Source organism: Mobula birostris, chromosome 11 (assembly GCF_030028105.1).
Source record: "Mobula birostris isolate sMobBir1 chromosome 11, sMobBir1.hap1, whole genome shotgun sequence".
In the NCBI taxonomy this organism is placed as follows: Eukaryota; Metazoa; Chordata; class Chondrichthyes; order Myliobatiformes; family Myliobatidae; genus Mobula; species Mobula birostris.
The window spans coordinates 48,052,532-48,070,780 of NC_092380.1; the positions used below are offsets into that span (position 1 = coordinate 48,052,532).

The window sequence follows — 18,249 nt, forward strand, 5'->3', positions numbered from 1 at the left end:
GTTTCACGGTTTCCAATACTGGAACTAGATCCTTTTTTAAACAGACAGTCTGCTGCAGCAAAGTCACCACGTCCTGATGCAGCGTATCAACCAAACGCAGGCTGTTCCACTCCACCACCAATGCTGCTTGGCGCAGTGAGCACCTCCAGCCAGTTGTTCATCACTTTAAATTCTAGCTTGGGCAGTGTCCTGTTTTTTTTTGATGTGGGTTTATTTCATGGAAGTCAAATTCCTTATCTGTTATAGTGGGATTTGAACTCATGTCTCTGGATCAATAGTCCAGAATGCCTTGCTGCTAGATCAATAACCTACCACTATGATTCCTTACTCCAAGGGGGGTCAAAGATACAAGATACTTAAAAACAACTACAAGAAGCTGCAGAATACGTGTGGAATCGGAACCATGGCCAAAAGAAGTCGCCCAGAAGCTGTAGACTCCTGGGGCTCCTTCGTTCCTTCCACACTGATTCAGCAGCTCTTAGTTAGCTGAGGAGATCAGTTGGGGTGTAAAGATTCATTCTATATCAATGCAGTTAGCCACCGTGGCACGTTAGCTCTGGATATCTCTGGTGAACGTGCTGCTAGTGACTTTACCAAGAAGGTACTCAGCACCAAAATGGTATTTGATCATTGTGGATGTCATTTTGGATTGTCCAGTGTGCCTCGTCAGGAGCCAGTACCGAATCTGGAATGTCTGACCAAGGGAATATAGATCTGTGTCAGGCAGAACTCAGTGTGTTAGAGAGAAAAGTGTGTGAAGTTCACCATCATGTTACTACTTCAGTGCTAGACATGTGGAAGTTGCATTGTCAGACCAAGGTATGCCGCTCTGAAAATTCAACCAGGTGCCTCTGGCTGTGAGCAGCAAACAGTGAAGGATGTGGTTGAAAAGCAAGTGGGCAGCAGAAAGCACAGAGAGGGAGTAGCAAGAGGCTCCCACACAACTCCTGACTTGTTTGCCATCCACCTACATTAAGGGATAATTACGGTTGCTAATTAGATTATTGGCTCGTCTTTAGCATCTGGGAGGTAACTCTATTACCTGCAGGAAGTAGGAAGAACATGCAAACTGCACACACAGACAGGGCATGAGGTCACGATGGAACCCAGTCTCCAGAGCCGTGAGGCAGCAGCGTTGCCCGCCGCATGCCATGCTGCCTGTACCCATTTACCCATCCACCTAAGATGCACCATTAGCCAGTGAGGTACTCAGTATGGCTCACAGACACCTCTCACCTTCCAGCAAACACAATTCAAACATGACAACACCACTGCCCAGCATAACATTCAACCTTCACTGACACATAAAACATTCATTTCAGGGGGAAGGGGATCCTCACTGAAATCTATACCCCAAAAGGCCTGGATAGAATGAACACGGAGGGGATGTTTCCACTGGTATAAACACCTAGAATATGGGGGCACAGCTGCAGAGTAAAGAGACAGCCATTTAAACCAGAGATTAGGAGGAATTCCTTGCCAGAAGATGGTGACAATCTGTGAAATTCATTACCAGAAGCCAAGTCAGTGTGTGTGTTTAAGGTGGAGACCATTAGGTTCTTGATTGGTATGGGGGTTACAGTTAAAGGGAGAAAGCAGGAGAAAGGGGCTGAGAGAAAAAATAAAATCAGCCATGATAGAATGACTCAATGGGCCAAATGGCCTAATCCTTCTCCTATATTCCTGTGGTCTTTTGCAGGAGAACTTGTACAAATTGGAACCACTGGAATGGAGGAGTCAGAGCTCACCTGCACCCTGTTGGTAATACTGTGCCTCCTGAAGTGGGCTGTAGTGACAGAATACGATGGCAACGACATCCAATCCACTCCCTTACCCCCCAGATCCTCCTAATTGACAAGCTCCAGACACTGTACATCTGCTGTCCTTACCTTCCACCACTAATGCCCCTGACCCCAAACCCTAGGCACCCTCACAACCTTGCCACCAACACCCATCATTTCCCAAGACAAGAGGCTAAATAACAAGGTGGTGAAATGACCAGCCATGCTACAACTGGTAGGTCTCCAACACAGCAGCAGGACACAAAGGCGGTCACAATGGGAAAATACAAGGGTGATCAGTTGAATGTTATTTCATTTGTTGAATTAGTTTAATGGCAAGTTCCAATGCTGTTTTGTTTTGCCTTCTGTTCAACGGTATTTTACATTGCCACAAAGCAGATGTCCATTGATAGGGGAGAGGGTAGTGTGTGATACCGTGCTAATAGAGGAGAGTCGTCGTTACTGGCATGGCACTGGTATGAAAAGTTCACAAACCATCTGGCTGCTCCTCCCCTTTCCCCTCCTCCTCCTCCTCCCACACCTCATCTACTCAGTGCACAGCTGGTGGCAAGGGCTCGAGGAAGAGTAACACACAGTGGAATACGAATTATTTCTTCACCAGTTCTGCCAATGGCCACCAGACTGCTCCAGAGCAGTCCAGCAGAAACACCGTTTCAACTTCATCCCATCCATTGAGTGCATGGTCAACCACAAGGATCACTGCCTTCATTTATCCTGGGTACACAAACCCTTGTTTCATTTGATTGCTGTACAATTTCTGATGTAATGGAGAGGAAAGGCAGTGGCTCTGGGGAGCACATGTGGACTGGAAAAATCCAGTTATATCAGCATCCCAATTGGGAACAGCAGTAGACCCATCAAGCCAATTCCATGACTTTATGAGTTGATTGCAACCCCAACTCCATATTTCCAACTGTCCACAGTAATCTTTAACCTTTTTGTTTATTGAGAATATTCAATGACTCAGTTCCCACTGCCCTTTGAGAAACAGATTTACAAAGACTGAGGAAGGTCTGAGAGATAAATGTTCACCTTATCTCTGTCTTATTTTTAAACACTGTCCCATAGTTCTGGATTCTCCCACAAGAGGAAAATCTTCTACACGGCCACCCTTTCAGGGTGTTATATATTTCAATCTCCCCCATTCTTCTGAATTCCAGTGGGAACTTTCTCAACCCGTCCAACCTTTCCTCATCAGACTTCCCACCCATTCCAAGTGTTTTCCAGAAGAAACTACAGTCTAATCAAGGATAGGGAAAGCAGTTCTCTTGTTTCCACCCGTTTTGTGGACTCTGAACTGATTCCTCCTCTTGGACAATCTAATCAGAGCAACTGAATGTGGACCCAGGAAGCTTCAGGTAATGACCTGCTAAACCTGAGACCATTCTCAAACAAGTAGCTGCTCGTTATCTAAAGGCCATGGACTATGAACTGATTCTTGACTCTGGGACGATCTAATCAGAGCAATAAACCTGAGACCATTCTCAAAGGAGGTAGCTACTTGATAATAATATTCTGTGAGCTGTCCGAGTAATTATAGAACAACACCCATCAATGTGAGGTGTCACTTGAACTGCTGGAGGTGAAATCGTACATGTATTTGCCACCCACTCAGCTCACATGGAACTGCAGAACCTACGTCCCCATGCACGGCGCGTTGAAGAACCTTACCACAACGTGGCGCGTTGAAGAACCTTACCGCAACATGGCGCATTGAAGAACCTTACCGCAACATGGCGCGTTGAAGAACCTTACCGCATTGTGGCGTGCTGGTGCTCCAGTTCCCATCCAGTTGACAAGTGACAACACTACTTCCAATCAAGTGGAAATCCACATCACAGCTGAAGTAGACCAGGGAGCCAAATCGGAAGTCGTCCCCTTCCACCGTCCCATTGACCGGGGCCACTGGATTCCTGCATATCACCACTGACAGGTCACATAGTTGATAAACTCACTTTACTACAGACATTTAACAAATCCTGCAATCATGCAAATTTTTAAGAACAATTAACAGTCTATTGGATACGTAACAGGAGCACAGTGCTTGTAACCACAAGTCTGAACAGCTCCTGGAGCCCTCACTGGGAAAATCCCAGGTTCCAGATCTCTGGAGTCTTTCCTAATAGAGCAAAAGTTCCCTCCAATCGGCACTCAGTGAATCTGGCAAAGTGCTGAGGAACAACCCTCGTGAATGGGGTATCCCAGACCAGTTGTTGAACTTCACTGGCTGTGTGACCTACTTGGGTTCAGATCAGAAGTCTTGCCATTACAAATGGGGCTTGCGTTAAACATCTGGGGTAGTTACAGAAAATGCATAGTAAGAAGTCTCCATTCACCTTTGAAAAGTCTCGCTGTTGTAGAACCAAAATTAGCCCACATACAGACAGATAAAGGTAACGATTAGCTCTATCAGTTACATGTCAAACACAGAGTGAAGTGCTGGGCAAGAGCCTGATTAAAGAACAGTTCAGTCAAATGAAGGGGGATAAATAAAGAGGTAAAGGTGAATCTTTAAGATTGGCAGTAGGAAACCAACTGCAATGTTCAGTGCCATTATTCAAACCGAAATAAAAAAAACTCGGTAGTAAAAGGAGCACGCGCAAGGCATCAGGAAACATTCAGACTAATTCGCTGAGACAAATGAAGGTTCATGTTGATAAATGTCACGTGGTGGAGCCTAGGAGGAACTCTATACCTCAGGAGATAAGGTATTGCTGTTGGTTTATTACTGTCACATGTACTGAGATAAAGTGGAAGGATTTTGTTTGTGTGCCATCCAGACAAATAATTCCATATATAATTGCATCAAAGTAGAAAACACAAAACGTAATGCAGAACATTATGTTACAGTTAAAGAGAAAGTGCAGTGCAGGCAGACAAATAAAATTCAATGACCACAATGAGTTAGATCGGAGATCAAGACTTCATCATTCACAGATAAGGGGCTGTTCAATACAATGGTACAGAAGCTGCAAACGCAAGAAGCAGCCTTTGAGTCTGGTGGTACATGTTCTCAAACTCTGCATCTTCTGCCTGATAGGAGAGGAGAGAGGACAGAAGATCGAGGTGGGGAGGGGGGCAGACTGATTATGTTGGCTGATCTCCCAAGGTAGCGGGAAGAAATATATAAAAGGAAAGGAATCTAGGAAAATAACTATTCTACTATTAGATGCAGCATTGTAGGTTAGTAAGGTAATTAAATTTTAAATCAGCTTCTTCAGTTCCTTTCTGCTTAAATTGAATTCAATGGGAGGTTGTGTTACATGTCTAAAGAGTCTTCGTCAAGCTCCCTTTATAATGCCTAGGTCCACTGGCACACCAGAAATAAGAGCATTGAAGTACTAGAGAAGATTCATAAAGGTTAAAAGGATTACACCAAAACTGAGGTGTTACATCTGTGAGGGAAGATCAAACAGCTCAGAACATTATTGCTTAAAAGTAGAGGATGATTATTAAAACTGTGACAAGATGGGCAAGGGAGATACAGAAAGAATGTTTTGACTTGTAACCACAAGTACACAATGGCTGGTTATATTTCCAATAGGGAGAGGGTGGAACATGGAACCTCGGGTAACAGGAATCTCTCTCCACAGATGCTGTCTGACTTGCTATGTGTAACAGCATTTTCTGTTTCTATTTCAGATTTCCAGTAATTGCAGTTTCGCTTCCATTAAAAAAAATCACAAACGTTATGACTTTTGCTTTACTTCACGCCTTACACACAGTGGCATTGGACTCATAATACTGAGTTTCTCTTCCCCTCCTGGCCTCCAACATAGAGTCATACAGCACAGAAGCAGGCTGTTCAGCCCATCACATCCATGTCAACCCATCTACATTAACCCTATTGTCCCACCTCAGCACCGTGTCCTTTTACACCCTGCTTATTCAAATGCCCGCCTAAACACCCCATAAATATCGTTATTAAATCTGATTTTGCCTGTACATTCTACATATCAAACACCCTCTGTGTAAAACCTATCCCTCAAGTAACTTTAAAAACTCTAATCTCTGTCGTTAAAACTGTGCCCTCTCACTTTCATCACCCCTACCATGGAAAAAAGATTTTGACTATCTACCCTATCCATGTCTCCCATAATCTTATATACTTCTTTCAAGTCATGTTTCAGCCTCCTTTGTACTAGGGAAAACAAATCCAGCCTGTCCAATCTCTCCCCATAACCAAAGACCTCCCATCCAGGCATTATCCTAGAGCGCCAGCACCATCTACTGGCTTTGATTTTGACCTCAGGTCCTGTCTCTTTATTGAGTTTGCATGCTCTTCCCGTGACTGTATGGGTTTCCTCAAAATGTTCCGGTTTCTTTGCATTCCACAGACTGTGGAGGTTAGGTTAATTGTCCACTGTAAATTGTCATATTCACATTAATATCCCCAAAGATTTTACTCCTCACCTAGAGTGTAAGGAGATGGGCTGAAAAGAGACAAATGGATTTCAACTCAGGTAATTGTAAAGTGATGCATTTTGGATGTTCAAACTAGGATAGTACCTATTCATTGAACATCAGGCCACTGACAAGTGTTGTCGGAGGGACCTGGGAGCACGAGCACAGTTCTCTGAAAGCAGTTCCACAAGTAGACTGGATGGTGAAGGTTTAACATGTCGCTCTTCCTCGGTGAGGGCATTGAGTTTAGAAATAAGGACATCACACAAAACTTATAAGTTATTGGTGAGGCCATGCTTGGAGTGCTGTGTAGTTTGGTCAGAAAGACATCATCAAGCTGGAGAGGGTGCAGAAAAGATCTGAAATAATACTGCCAGTCTAGGGGGCCTGAGTCATGGGGAGAGCCTGGCCACACTGAATCTTCATTACTTGGAGTACAGGAGAATGAGAGGTGATCTGAAGGAAGTTTATTAAATCACGGGGAGTTTGGCTAAGGTAGAGGGCTATAGACTTTTCTCCAGGATTGGGATGTCCAGAATTGGAGGTCACAGATTTTAAAGAGAACTGAGTGCTAACCTCTTGACATCGGGAGTAGTGAGTGAGATGCCGTGGAAGTGGTTGATGCAGGTACAATTCACAACATTTACGAAGCATTTATACAGGTACATGGAGGGGAGGAGATTAGACAGTTCTGGGCCAACTTGGACTACCAGGGAGGATGCTATGGTCAGCGTGGAGAAGTTGGGCAAAAGAGCTTGTTTCACTGCTCTACGACTCTGATGTGAACACAGGAGAATAAAACTGGATCAGGGCAAGATTAATGTAAGTGGGATGGTCAGTAGTTACTACATGAGCCAAAGGTCCTGTCCATACTGTCTGACTCAATGTCATAGGGCCCAGGGAAATCACCGGGTATTTTCCATTTCAGATAGGAAACACTGTGTCTGATACCTTGTTTGATATTCTCAGCCATTGTGAAGTCCTTGTCAGCTTAATATTTACCACCTTCCCTGAAGCTTGGCTTTCCTTTGCCACCTCACCCCTCCCTGCCCAAATCACCCACCTTATCTGAGCAGATTATCCTGATGCCAGTGTGTAACAGGAGCAAGGACTGACAACCAGACGGTCCCTACGAGTTCATCAGGATCAAAATAAAATGGAGCAGGTAAAGAAAAACTGCTGTAGATGCTAGAAATCCAAACTAAAATGAAAAACACTTTAAGCACTCAGCAGGACAGGCAGCATATTTGGAGAGAGAAACTGATAGATCACAGACATAAAACGGTTAACTTTGATTCTCTTCTCATGGTGGTTGCTCAATCTATTAAGAGTATCCAGCCTTTACATCATTCGAATTCCAGCGTGTCAAAAAACAACTGCGGGTCAGTAAGAGAGTTGTCCTGTCAACCCAGAAGAAGGAGTACAGTCTATCTTCCATACAATCAGGCAGCTGGTATACAGAAAGACTCTGAGTATGATGTACCTACAGTATTTGCTAAAACTGGCAGAAACTTTAATACTCACTGTTTTCACACCATCTTCCAGTATACCCAGCAAGACAGGCACATTGATAGCTGACTGGTCCAAGCTGGAGACACTTCCCGTCATGCAAGCAGGGAGAGGAGGAGCATACTGAAAACAAGAAGGACAGACACAGGTATCAGTCTCCGGCACACACTCTGCTGAGTTGCTTTTGTTCAAACGAGGGGCTGTGATAGATGGTATTCGCAGTCAGAATTCCTAACCCTGATACTCTTGCCAACCATAATAGGAGGTTCTGAACTCTTTGCCAGTGCTCAAAGGCTGCCTTTAGAAAGTCACAGGATATGTGGTGCTGAGGCACTCCTCGGGCCTGTAGCCACGCACGAACTCACAACCTGTCTCTCATCTCCACGATCACCTCCAATCCTTTGCTTTTAAATTCTTAGCACACAGGTGCAATAAGGAGAATTGCTTCCTCATGGTGACAGGTTTAGGGGGCTCAGGCCAGCTTTAATTGTGCAGGCTAGCTTTAAACATCAAAAGCTCTCTTTAACTGTTAAGAGTCCTGATTAAAGGTCTCGGCCCGAAACGTCAACTGCTTACTCTTTTCCATAGGTGCTGCCTGGCCTGCATGTGTTCCTCCAGCATTTTATGTGTGTTGCTTTAACTGTTACAGGCTTGCTTTAAGTATTGTCCTCTGACTTTAAATACTGCAGACTAGCTTCATGCATTGCGAGCTTGCTTTAAGCATTATATGCTAGCTTTAAGGATCACACAACCCAGCATTGGAAGCTAGCTCTGAGCATCAGAGTTTAATTGTAAGTGGTGCAAGTGAGCTATGTTTGGCTCCCATTTTCTGTTTCAGGCGTTGTGGTGGCAGTTAATTAGAACTGTCAAAAGTCAAACTAACCCTGCAAAATGAGCCTAATTTAGAGACCAGATCCAGGTTTTTGTGCAAACAACAGGAATTCTGCAGATGCTGGAAATTCAAGCAACACACATCAAAGTTGCTGGTGAACGCAGCAGGCCAAGCAGCATCTGTAGGAAGAGGTGCAGTCGACGTTTCAGGCCGAGACCCTTCGTCAGGACTAACTGAAGGAAGAGTGAGTAAGGAATTTGAAAGTTGGAGGGGGAGGGGGAGATCCAAAATGATAGGAGAAGACAGGAGGGGGAGGGATAGAGCCAAGAGCTGGACAGGTGATAGGCAAAAGGCAAAAGGGGATACGAGAAGATCATGGGACAGGAGGTCCGGGAAGAAAGACAAGGGGGGGGGGAACCCAGAGGATGGGCAAGAGGTATATTCAGAGGGACAGAGGGAGAAAAAGGAGAGTGAGAGAAAGAATGTGTGCATAAAAATGAATAACAGATGGGGTACGAGGGGGAGGTGGGGCCTTAGCGGAAGTTAGAGAAGTCGAAGTTCATGCCATCAGATTGAAGGCTACCCAGACGGAATATAAGGTGTTGTTCCTCCAACCTGAGTGTGGCTTCATCTTTACAGTAGAGGAGGCCATGGATAGACATGTCAGAATGGGAATGGGATGTGGAATTAAAATGTGTAGCCACTGGGAGATCCTGCTTTCTCTGGCGGACAGAGTGTAAGATGTTCAGCAAAGCGGTCTCCCAGTCTGTGTCGGGTCTCGCCAATATATAAAAGGCCATATCGGGAGCACCGGACGCAGTATATCACCCCAGTCGACTCACAGGTGAAGTGTTGCCTCACCTGGAAGGACTGTCTGGGGCCCTGAATGGTGGTAAGGGAGGAAGTGTAAGGGCATGTGTAGCACTTGTTCCGCTTACACGGATAAGTGCCAGGAGGGAGATCAGTGGGGAGGGATGGGGGGGATGAATGGACAAGGGAGTTGTGTAGGGAGCGATCCCTGCGGAATGCAGAGAGAGGGGGGGAGGGAAAGATGTGCTAAGTGGTGGGATCCCGTTGGAGGTGGCGGAAGTTACGGAGAATAATATGTTGGACCCGGAGGCTGGTGGGGTGGTAGGTGAGGACCAGGGGAACCCTATTCCTAGTGGGGTGGCGGGAGGATGGAGTGAGAGCAGATGTACGTGAAATGGGGGAGATGCGTTTAAGAGCAGAGTTGATAGTGGAGGAAGGGAAGCCCCTTTCTTTAAAAAAGGAAGACATCTCCCTCGTCCTAGAATGAAAAGCCTCATCCTGAGAGCAGATGCGGTGGAGACGGAGGAATTGGAGAAGGGGATGGCGTTTTTGCAAGAGACAGGGTGAGAAGAGGAATAGTCCAGGTAGCTGTGAGAGTCAGTAGGCCTATAGTAGACATCAGTGGATAAGCTGTCTCCAGAGACAGAGACAGAAAGATCTAGAAAGGGGAGGGAGGTGTCGGAAATGGACCAGGTAAACTTGAGGGCAGGGTGAAAGTTGGAGACAAAGTTAATAAAGTCAACAAGTTCTGCATGCATGCAGGAAGCAGCGCCAATGCAGTCATCGATGTAGTGAAGGAAAAGTGGGGGACAGATACCAGAATAGGCACGGAACATAGATTGTTCCACAAAGCCAACAAAAAGGCAGGCATAGCTAGGACCCATACGGGTGCCCATAGCTACACCTTTAGTTTGGAGGAAGTGGGAGGAGCCAAAGGAGAAATTATTAAGAGTAAGGACTAATTCCGCTAGACGGAGCAGAGTGGTGGTAGAGGGGAACTGATTAGGTCTGGAATCCAAAAAGAAGCGTAGAGCTTTGAGACCTTCCTGATGGGGGATGGAAGTATATAAGGACTGGACATCCATGGTGAAAATAAAGCGGTGGGGGCTAGGGAACTTAAAATCATCGAAAAGTTTAAGAGCGTGAGAAGTGTCACGAACATAGGTCGGAAGGGATTGAACAAGGGGTGATAAAACAGTGTCGAGGTATGCAGAAACGAGTTCGGTGGGGCAGGAGCAAGCTGAGACAATAGGTCGGCCAGGACAGGCAGGTTTGTGGATCTTGGGTAGGAGGTAGAAACGGGAAGTGCGGGGTGTGGGAACTATAAGGTTGGTAGCAGTGGATGGGAGATCCCCTGAGTGGATAAAGTCGGTGATGGTGTGGGAGACAATGGCCTGGTGCTCCTTAGTGGGGTCACGATCGAGGGGTAAATAAGAGGAGGTATCCACGAGTTGTCGCTGTGCCTCGGCAAGGTAGAGGTCAGTACGCCAGACTACAACAGCACCCCCCTTATCGGCGGGTTTAATAATAAGGTTAGGATTAGTGCGGAGGGAGTGGAGAGCAGAGCGTTCGGAAGGAGTGAGGTTGGAATGGGGACAAGGTGCGGTGAAGAGACGGTTGATGTCCCGTCGGCAATTAGCGATAAAGAGATCCAGAGCAGGCAGAAGACCAGAGTGGGGTGTCCATGAAGAAGAGGAGGGTTGAAGACGGGAGAAGGGGTCATCGGTGGGGGTGGAAGAGTCCTTGCCGAAAGTTCCGCATCATGGCGAACACGGAACTCGCTGAGGTGTGGGCGAAGGGGGACAAAGGTGAGGCCCTTACTGAGAACAGAGCGTTCTGCCTCCGACAGTTGAAGGTCGGAGGGGATGGTAAAGACCCGGCACGGATGAGAGCTGGGATCAGAGGGGGGAGGGGGGAGGCTGGGGGTGTCAATGGAGAGGGGAGGGTTGGGGTGAGAGGAAGATGGAGCCTCTGAGGGCCCAGGAGTTGACGGTGGGATCTGAGGAAGACGGGGCTGCGGAGTGGTGGTGGGGGAAGGGGAGACGGGAGTCACAACAGCAGCACATAAAGACCCGGCCTGGAGTTCAAGGCTGGAATCTTGAGAGCTGGGATCAGAGGCGGGAGGGGGGAGGGTTGGGGTGAGAGGAAGATGAAGCCTCTGAGGGCCCAGGAGTTGACGGTGGGATCTGAGGAAGACGGGGCTGCGGAGTGGTGGTGGGGGAAGGGGAGACGGGAGTCACAACAGCAGCACATAAAGACCCGGCCTGGAGTTCAAGGCTGGCGTCGCAGTTGGTGGTTGCGTAATCGCTGTGAAGGTCAGGTTTTTGTGCCCTTCCTGTGTTCTGATTTGACTGGAGTAAATCCAACCAGTGTAAGATAGGGCTAAAATGCATTGCTGGGCAGGGCTGGGTGGTCATGCTGGCAAAATTAGCCTCATCTCTCCCCGAGTTGTGAGTGTGGCAATGGATGGAGGATGGGTGATCAGCTCCAGACCTGTCGGCTCAGGTTCAATGTCTCAGTGTGGAATAGATGGGGGTTGGGGAAAGGGGCAGAGGTGAGGCAGAGTAGGACTGGGATGGAGGGTGTGAGGAAAGAGTATTGGCAGTATCAGTTCCAAATAGTTGGAACTGGCTTTGTGAAAAACTTGTGTTTTTGCTTAAACACAGAATGAAAACTGAACCATTTACATTGATTCTATTGCCTCACCTGTCTCTGAACATCATATTCTGTAAATGGTGAGGAAAGAGGCTCCCAACTTCCCCCACGCCCACCGGAGATCATTACTGTTCCAACTTCCACCAGTGCTTTGAATTCAGAGACTTATAGAAAATCAGATAAATATTCGGATGTTGTGCTGCTAGGAGACAGTTGATTCTAAAAGGAAACAAAATGGCTAAAGGCATAAGCTGATGAAATAAAAGCAGATGGAACTTAACACAGGAGAGCGAAGGGTGGCAGAACAGGAAGGGAAGATGCTTAATGCACAGTCTCCATGAATTACCTACGGTATCCGTGGATCCAGTCAGGGCAGATCAGGGACCAACATGACCAATGTCTTGAACTATATCATCAATAAAAGTATAAAATACAAAACAGAAAATAGTGGGGCTACATGGCTGATCAGGCAGCGTCTGTGGAAGAGTTAGCATTTCAGATTGATGACATTTAAACATAGAAACATAGAAACACTAAAGCACAATACAGGCCCTTCGGCCCACAATGCTGTGCTGAACATGTACTTACTTTAGAAATAACCTAGGGTTACCCATAGCCCTCTGTTTTTCTGAGCTCCATGTTCCTATCCAGGAGTCTCTTAAAAGACCCTATCGTATCCGCCTCCACAAGCATCACCGGCAGCCCATTTCATCAGAATTACTACACACACACACACACACACACACACAGAAACATCATCTGCTGAGCTAACATTAATACTGTTCCGCTCTCAAATCCTGCCTGCTCTATTAAGTCCTCTCAATATCTCCTGCTTTTTTTGCCCTCAGATATATTTTTTATTTTTAGTTATTTAGCGATCCAGTGCGGAACGGGCCCTGCTGGCATAACGAGCCTGCAATCACCATTTACAATCACCAATTAACCTACCAACCAGCATGTCTTTGGACTGTGGGAGGAAACCCACGCAGTCACAGAGAGAACGTACAAACTACGCAGGAATTGAACTCTGAACTCCGGCACCGAGTTGTAATATCATCGCGCTAACTGCAACGCTACCGTGACACCCCTAAAATGCTGAAATGCTGTTGTGATACACCGTACCGATCCAGCGTCATTAAGTTAGATCCCCTGGACACTTTCTCATTGTGGGAGCTTGATATGAACAAATTGGCAGCCAGGTTCCCTCGTTCCAACAGAGACAAATTTCATGACACACTGTATGCCAGTGGTACTAAACCTGACACTGACCAATCATCTATGATACCCTGCCCCATATAAATGCAACTTAGTTCTTCAGAGGTACAACGCCGCAGTCAGATTGCAGCCATACCCCACCCAGCTCCATTCACCAGGGCGCAGGACGAGCCTCACGAAACTCCTAGCCCATGACACCAATACAAGGAAGGAACAAAGAAGCTTTCAACTTCTCACCAGCTGATCATCTTGAGGTATCCAAGATAGTGAAGGAAATGGAAGGAATAAATCAGGAAGATTAGGGCACATTAAACAATAGCAAAGAGAGACAGTTTCGAGTAAAGAAGAGGTTTGAGACTAGTATTTGGCAGGGGTTTTGCACAAGGCATTTAGACAGCAATCTCAGCAAGAGTTATGGATAGTTGGGAAGTTCTTAGCTGATTATTGAGAGGATTGTGTCTCTGGATGGAAACAACTTGGATTTCCTCATTGCCTTGAATACCCCACTACACTGACTGAATGTATTAATGTGGAAGAAAATTAAGAAGAAAGTTAAATTTTGAATTAAATTTTGTTGTCAAGCTTTACTTTGCCCGAGACTTGGGTCATGAGGGTGACAGCGTAAGAGACAGAGTCTGTCTTGTTTGTGCCAGCTAACAGCAGGTCATGCCAATAATGAGGTATTGCTGACCTTTGTCTGAGAAACAAAGTGACCTACAGCCTGTCTGTCTAAAAGGGGAACTGAATGTGGACATGTAATTCTAATTGTGTGTACTACGCAAGTACAATGACAGACTTGCTGATACCTAACAAGAGCTTCTTGTAATCGCTGACCAAGTACATTTAGCTGTTGGCTATGGTGCATAATTTATTGCGTAAATTTAAGATGTAACCTGACATTGACAGAGTCCTAAGACAATGGCTCCACGTATTAAAGGGTTAACCTTATATCAAAGTCTGTGTCTTTATTTCTGTTCCCTAACAGAGTAAAGTTTCTCACAGTAATTTGGTGACAAAATTGTCTTACAGTAAAGTGCAATATGTCAGGGGTAAATTCTTTGACAATTAGTCAGTCAGTGAAATAAGCACTCCAGCTCAGGAAACAAGTGAAGAGATCCAGCACTACTGATGTACACATCTGTCAGTACTGTAAACTACCACACATTACAAATTACATTAATTGGCATATAATTCGCAAATCGGTTTCAAAATACATGTGTGGAATTTTGTTAAGTAATATAAGTTTATGAAAAACATATACAAGACTCTCCATCAGAGGCCAGCCAACTTCTTGTTTCCCCTAGCAGCCTGGGAGAGATCTCAATCACCCTGAGGATATATCGGACCTTACGCATTTCTTCATACTCGCATCAGTGTGCCCCTCCCCAAACTCACTATCTTCCACGTCCTTCTTCTTGATGAATACAGATGAGTAGGATTCATCAAGGACTTTGCCCACATGTGGCCAGTTCCACATGAGGATTAACTCTTTGATCCCCAAGGAAACCCATTGTTCCAACACCTGTGGGTAGCGCAGCATAGCAAATATGATTTTCATTCACTCTTCAGGACCTGGGCATTGCTGGCAAAGCCCAACACTTATCCCTAACCAAAGGTGTTAGTGACCCTCTGACTTGAAACCTCTGGTGAGGGGATTCCCAACGTTCTGTTGATAAGGATGGTAGACCCACTGATAATGAAGGAGCAGCAGCCTGCGATATGACCGAGGGAGGACCGTACAGACGGTAAATTTTCCATGCACTTACTTGCTCTTGTTGTTTTGCTGGTTTGGAAAGTGTTGCTTGGGTAGTTCATGCTTTGACCAAGTCTTGGCAACATGGCAACTGTGAGCAAGTGCCGTTTGAGAGCACAGTCATTGGCATCTTGCACCATTTCACTGATGACTAGGAGTAGACTGATTGGTTGGTAATTAGCCAGGTTTACTTTGCCCTACTTTTTAGTGAATGGGACATTCAGGGCAATTTTCCATATTGCTGAAGAGATGTCAGTGTTGTAACTGTACTGCAGGTGCAGCTTGTCTTGGAGTGTTAAGTCTTCAACATTTCTGGCTGAAAATGTTTCAGCCTCACACACAGAATGCTAGAGGAACTCAGCAGGTCAGGCAGTATCTCTCAAGGGAAATGAATAGTAGGCAATTTGGGCCAAGATCCTTCATTAGGACTGGAAAGTAAAAGAGCACAGGCCAGAATGTGTGTGTTGCTCAAGTTTTCCATCTGCAGAATTTCTTGTGTCCCTCAAATGTTTCAGCCTGTTTGTCAGTATTCAAATGCTGGGCTCCAGCATCACCGAGGAGAGTGAATTCTTGGATCCTCCTGTTCCATTAGCTAACAAATTCATGACCAGATGCATTCGGGCTGCAGAGGGTTGACCTGATCCATTATAGGATCACTTGGCATGGGCTGTTCCCTGCCATTTCTGCTGTTTTACGTCACATGCAGTCCTGTGTTGTAGCTTCTCATGGCTGGCTCCTCACTTTGTGCAGGCATTGATCCAGTCATGCCTTTTTGCATTTCTCATACAGCCAATCATGATTACCTGGGTGGACTGTAACACCACGTAGAGGAGACAGATGTACGTATCTGCTTCTGATGATGGCTGACAGCAACCTTGTGGATCCTGGCTTTAAGCCACCAAAATGTCTCGGACTCTATTCTATTTATCATGATTACAGTAGCACATAACAGGTCAGAGGGTGTTTCTCAGTGTTAAGACTGGACTTTGTCTTGACAGGGAATGTGTGGTGATCTCTTCTGCCAATAATATCGTGACCAGAGAGATCAGTGAGCACAAGGTTGACATGGCATATCCCTTACACATTCCTTGGCTTGGTAATTGCTCTGCAAATGACCGCAAGAAGCAGCGAAGTTGTGAATGCAGCTCAGCAGATCACAGGAATCAGCCGGCCCTCCATGGATTTGTTCTATACTTTTTGCTGTCTGAGTTAAGCAACAGCATTATCAAATACCCTCCATACCGCAAATATTCTCTCTTCTCTCCTCCTCCATTGGAAGAAGATACAAAAACCTGAAAGCACATAGCAGCAAGCTCAAGGACAGCATTTATTCCACTGTTTCAGATCCCTGAATGGATCTCTTATGCGATTAGATGGATTCTTCACCCTACAATCGACCTCGCTACGACCTTGCCCTACGACCTACCTCATTACAACCTTGCCCTATGATCTACCTCGTTAAGACCTTGCCCCAGGGATCCACCTTGTTACGACCTTGCCCTACGATCTACCTTGTTACGATCTTGCCCTACGACCTATCTCGTTACCACCTTGCCCTATGATCTATCTCGTTACGACCTTGCACAGTATCCTTCCACACCTCACTGGCGCATCGTGTGGCAACCTTGCCGTTTCTTTAGCGTTAGTCCGTTTTACGAGGACAAATTGCTAGCTCGACGCTCAAGCCTCAACCCATCACAGATGGAAAGCATGCGAGGAGCCGACCAGATTTGAACCCAGAGCCACTCACCCTGAAGTTCAGTGTGGATGCTGCTGCACCACCAACCAGCTTATAGTTATTCCTTTACCTTATTCTAGCTCAATGCACTGTGAGATGATTTGATCTGTGTAAACAGTATACAAGACAGGCTTTTCACTGGATTGGTACATGAGACAATAATAAACCAATACCAACACTTTGATTAACTCATTAGCTGCAATTTGACAGCTGTGTCCTTCAGAACTTGGCCAGATCAGTCAGCAATGGTTCCACCAAATTACTCTTGGTGATGGACACTGAAGTCCACACTGAGAGTACAACTGTACCCTTACTACCCTTGGTGCTTCTTTCCCATCTTGTCCAATACGGAGGAGCACTGATCTGTCAGCTGAGGGAGAACAATAGCTTGCAGTCTGGAAGAGGTTTCCTTACCCACGTTTGACCTGAAGCTACGGGATCTCATGGGATCCAGAGACAACATTGACGACTCTCAAAGTACCCTCCCATCTGGATACCCTCAGTGCTGCCACCTTGGATGGGTCTGTCCTGCCACTGATAAAAGACATAGCCAGAGATGGAAGAGTTTCCTGAAAATCATTAATGTAGCTATGACAGGCAATTGGTGGCATGATTTATAGAACATCTCCCTCTTCAGCTACAGGTGTTTTTGAGAAGGACTTTACAAGGCCAACAGAACCAGGAGTGACTTTGCCAAGTCTATCTTTGGTGCCTAGATGAATGCAAGATGGTCCACCCAGTTTTATTCTATTGTTGTTTTATGTATAGGGGAGTGGGTTGCTGAGAATTTCAAAGAACAGTTAGGAGTCACCCAAATTGCTGGTCAAACGTCTGACCAAATGCAATGCTCTTCCTACAAGCAATGCTTACAGCCCTTACAGTAAGCCTGAAGAAGCCCACCCATCAGCCTGGGACCTCTGGAAGCAACAAGAGATAGTGGGGGTCAGGGGTCCCGATGCAGACTCCAGCATAGGGGTCCACCATCCTGGCTTTGGAAGGGTAGGGGGGCGGAGAGAGAGGAAAGGTGAGCGAGGGAGGCCAAGGGAGGGGCCAGGTGGGAGATGTATAGCCAGGAGTGGAAGGTCGTGAAGGTGGAAAGCATTGAAAGGAGAGGCAAGTCAAGATGAGGAGGCTACTGAGGGATGAAGCAGAGAGGACAGTCAGTGAACGAACCAGGAACCAGGAGTGAAGAAATGGTGGAAAATGACTTGGAACCAGGTCTACGTACCGTCAACCTCCTCAAACGTGGCATAAAATCCGTCAAAGCTTTTATAGCCATCAGATACAAACAGGACGTGTAACAGGTTTCCAGTGGTCCGAATGGGAGGAGGACGCTCGTTCCCGCAGAACTTGCCGATGACTCTGGAATCGACATTATCACCATCACGAACCTCCACGTAATCGTACTGACACATGTAATCAAACTCCAGGCTCAGCATGGAGAACCTGGAACACAAGATAGTACAACTTGAGCAGCACACCCCTACACGAAGGTATACCCCAGGAGAGCCCACCGGGCAGCCTAGCCCCA

At 46.2% G+C, this 18,249-nt stretch overlaps 1 protein-coding gene across 1 annotated transcript in view; it reads right to left on the reverse strand.

The window, feature by feature from the left end:
* The window catches only part of pamr1b (peptidase domain containing associated with muscle regeneration 1b), a 201,082-nt gene that overhangs the window by 45,843 nt on the left and 136,990 nt on the right, over positions 1-18,249 (reverse strand). The window contains exons 5-7 of the mRNA XM_072272190.1: positions 17,947-18,164; positions 7,731-7,838; positions 3,558-3,728 (exon numbers count right to left, since the gene is read on the reverse strand). Of these exons, the coding sequence (XP_072128291.1) occupies positions 3,558-3,728; positions 7,731-7,838; positions 17,947-18,164 (497 nt within the window). The remainder of the gene's footprint in view (positions 1-3,557; positions 3,729-7,730; positions 7,839-17,946; positions 18,165-18,249) is intronic.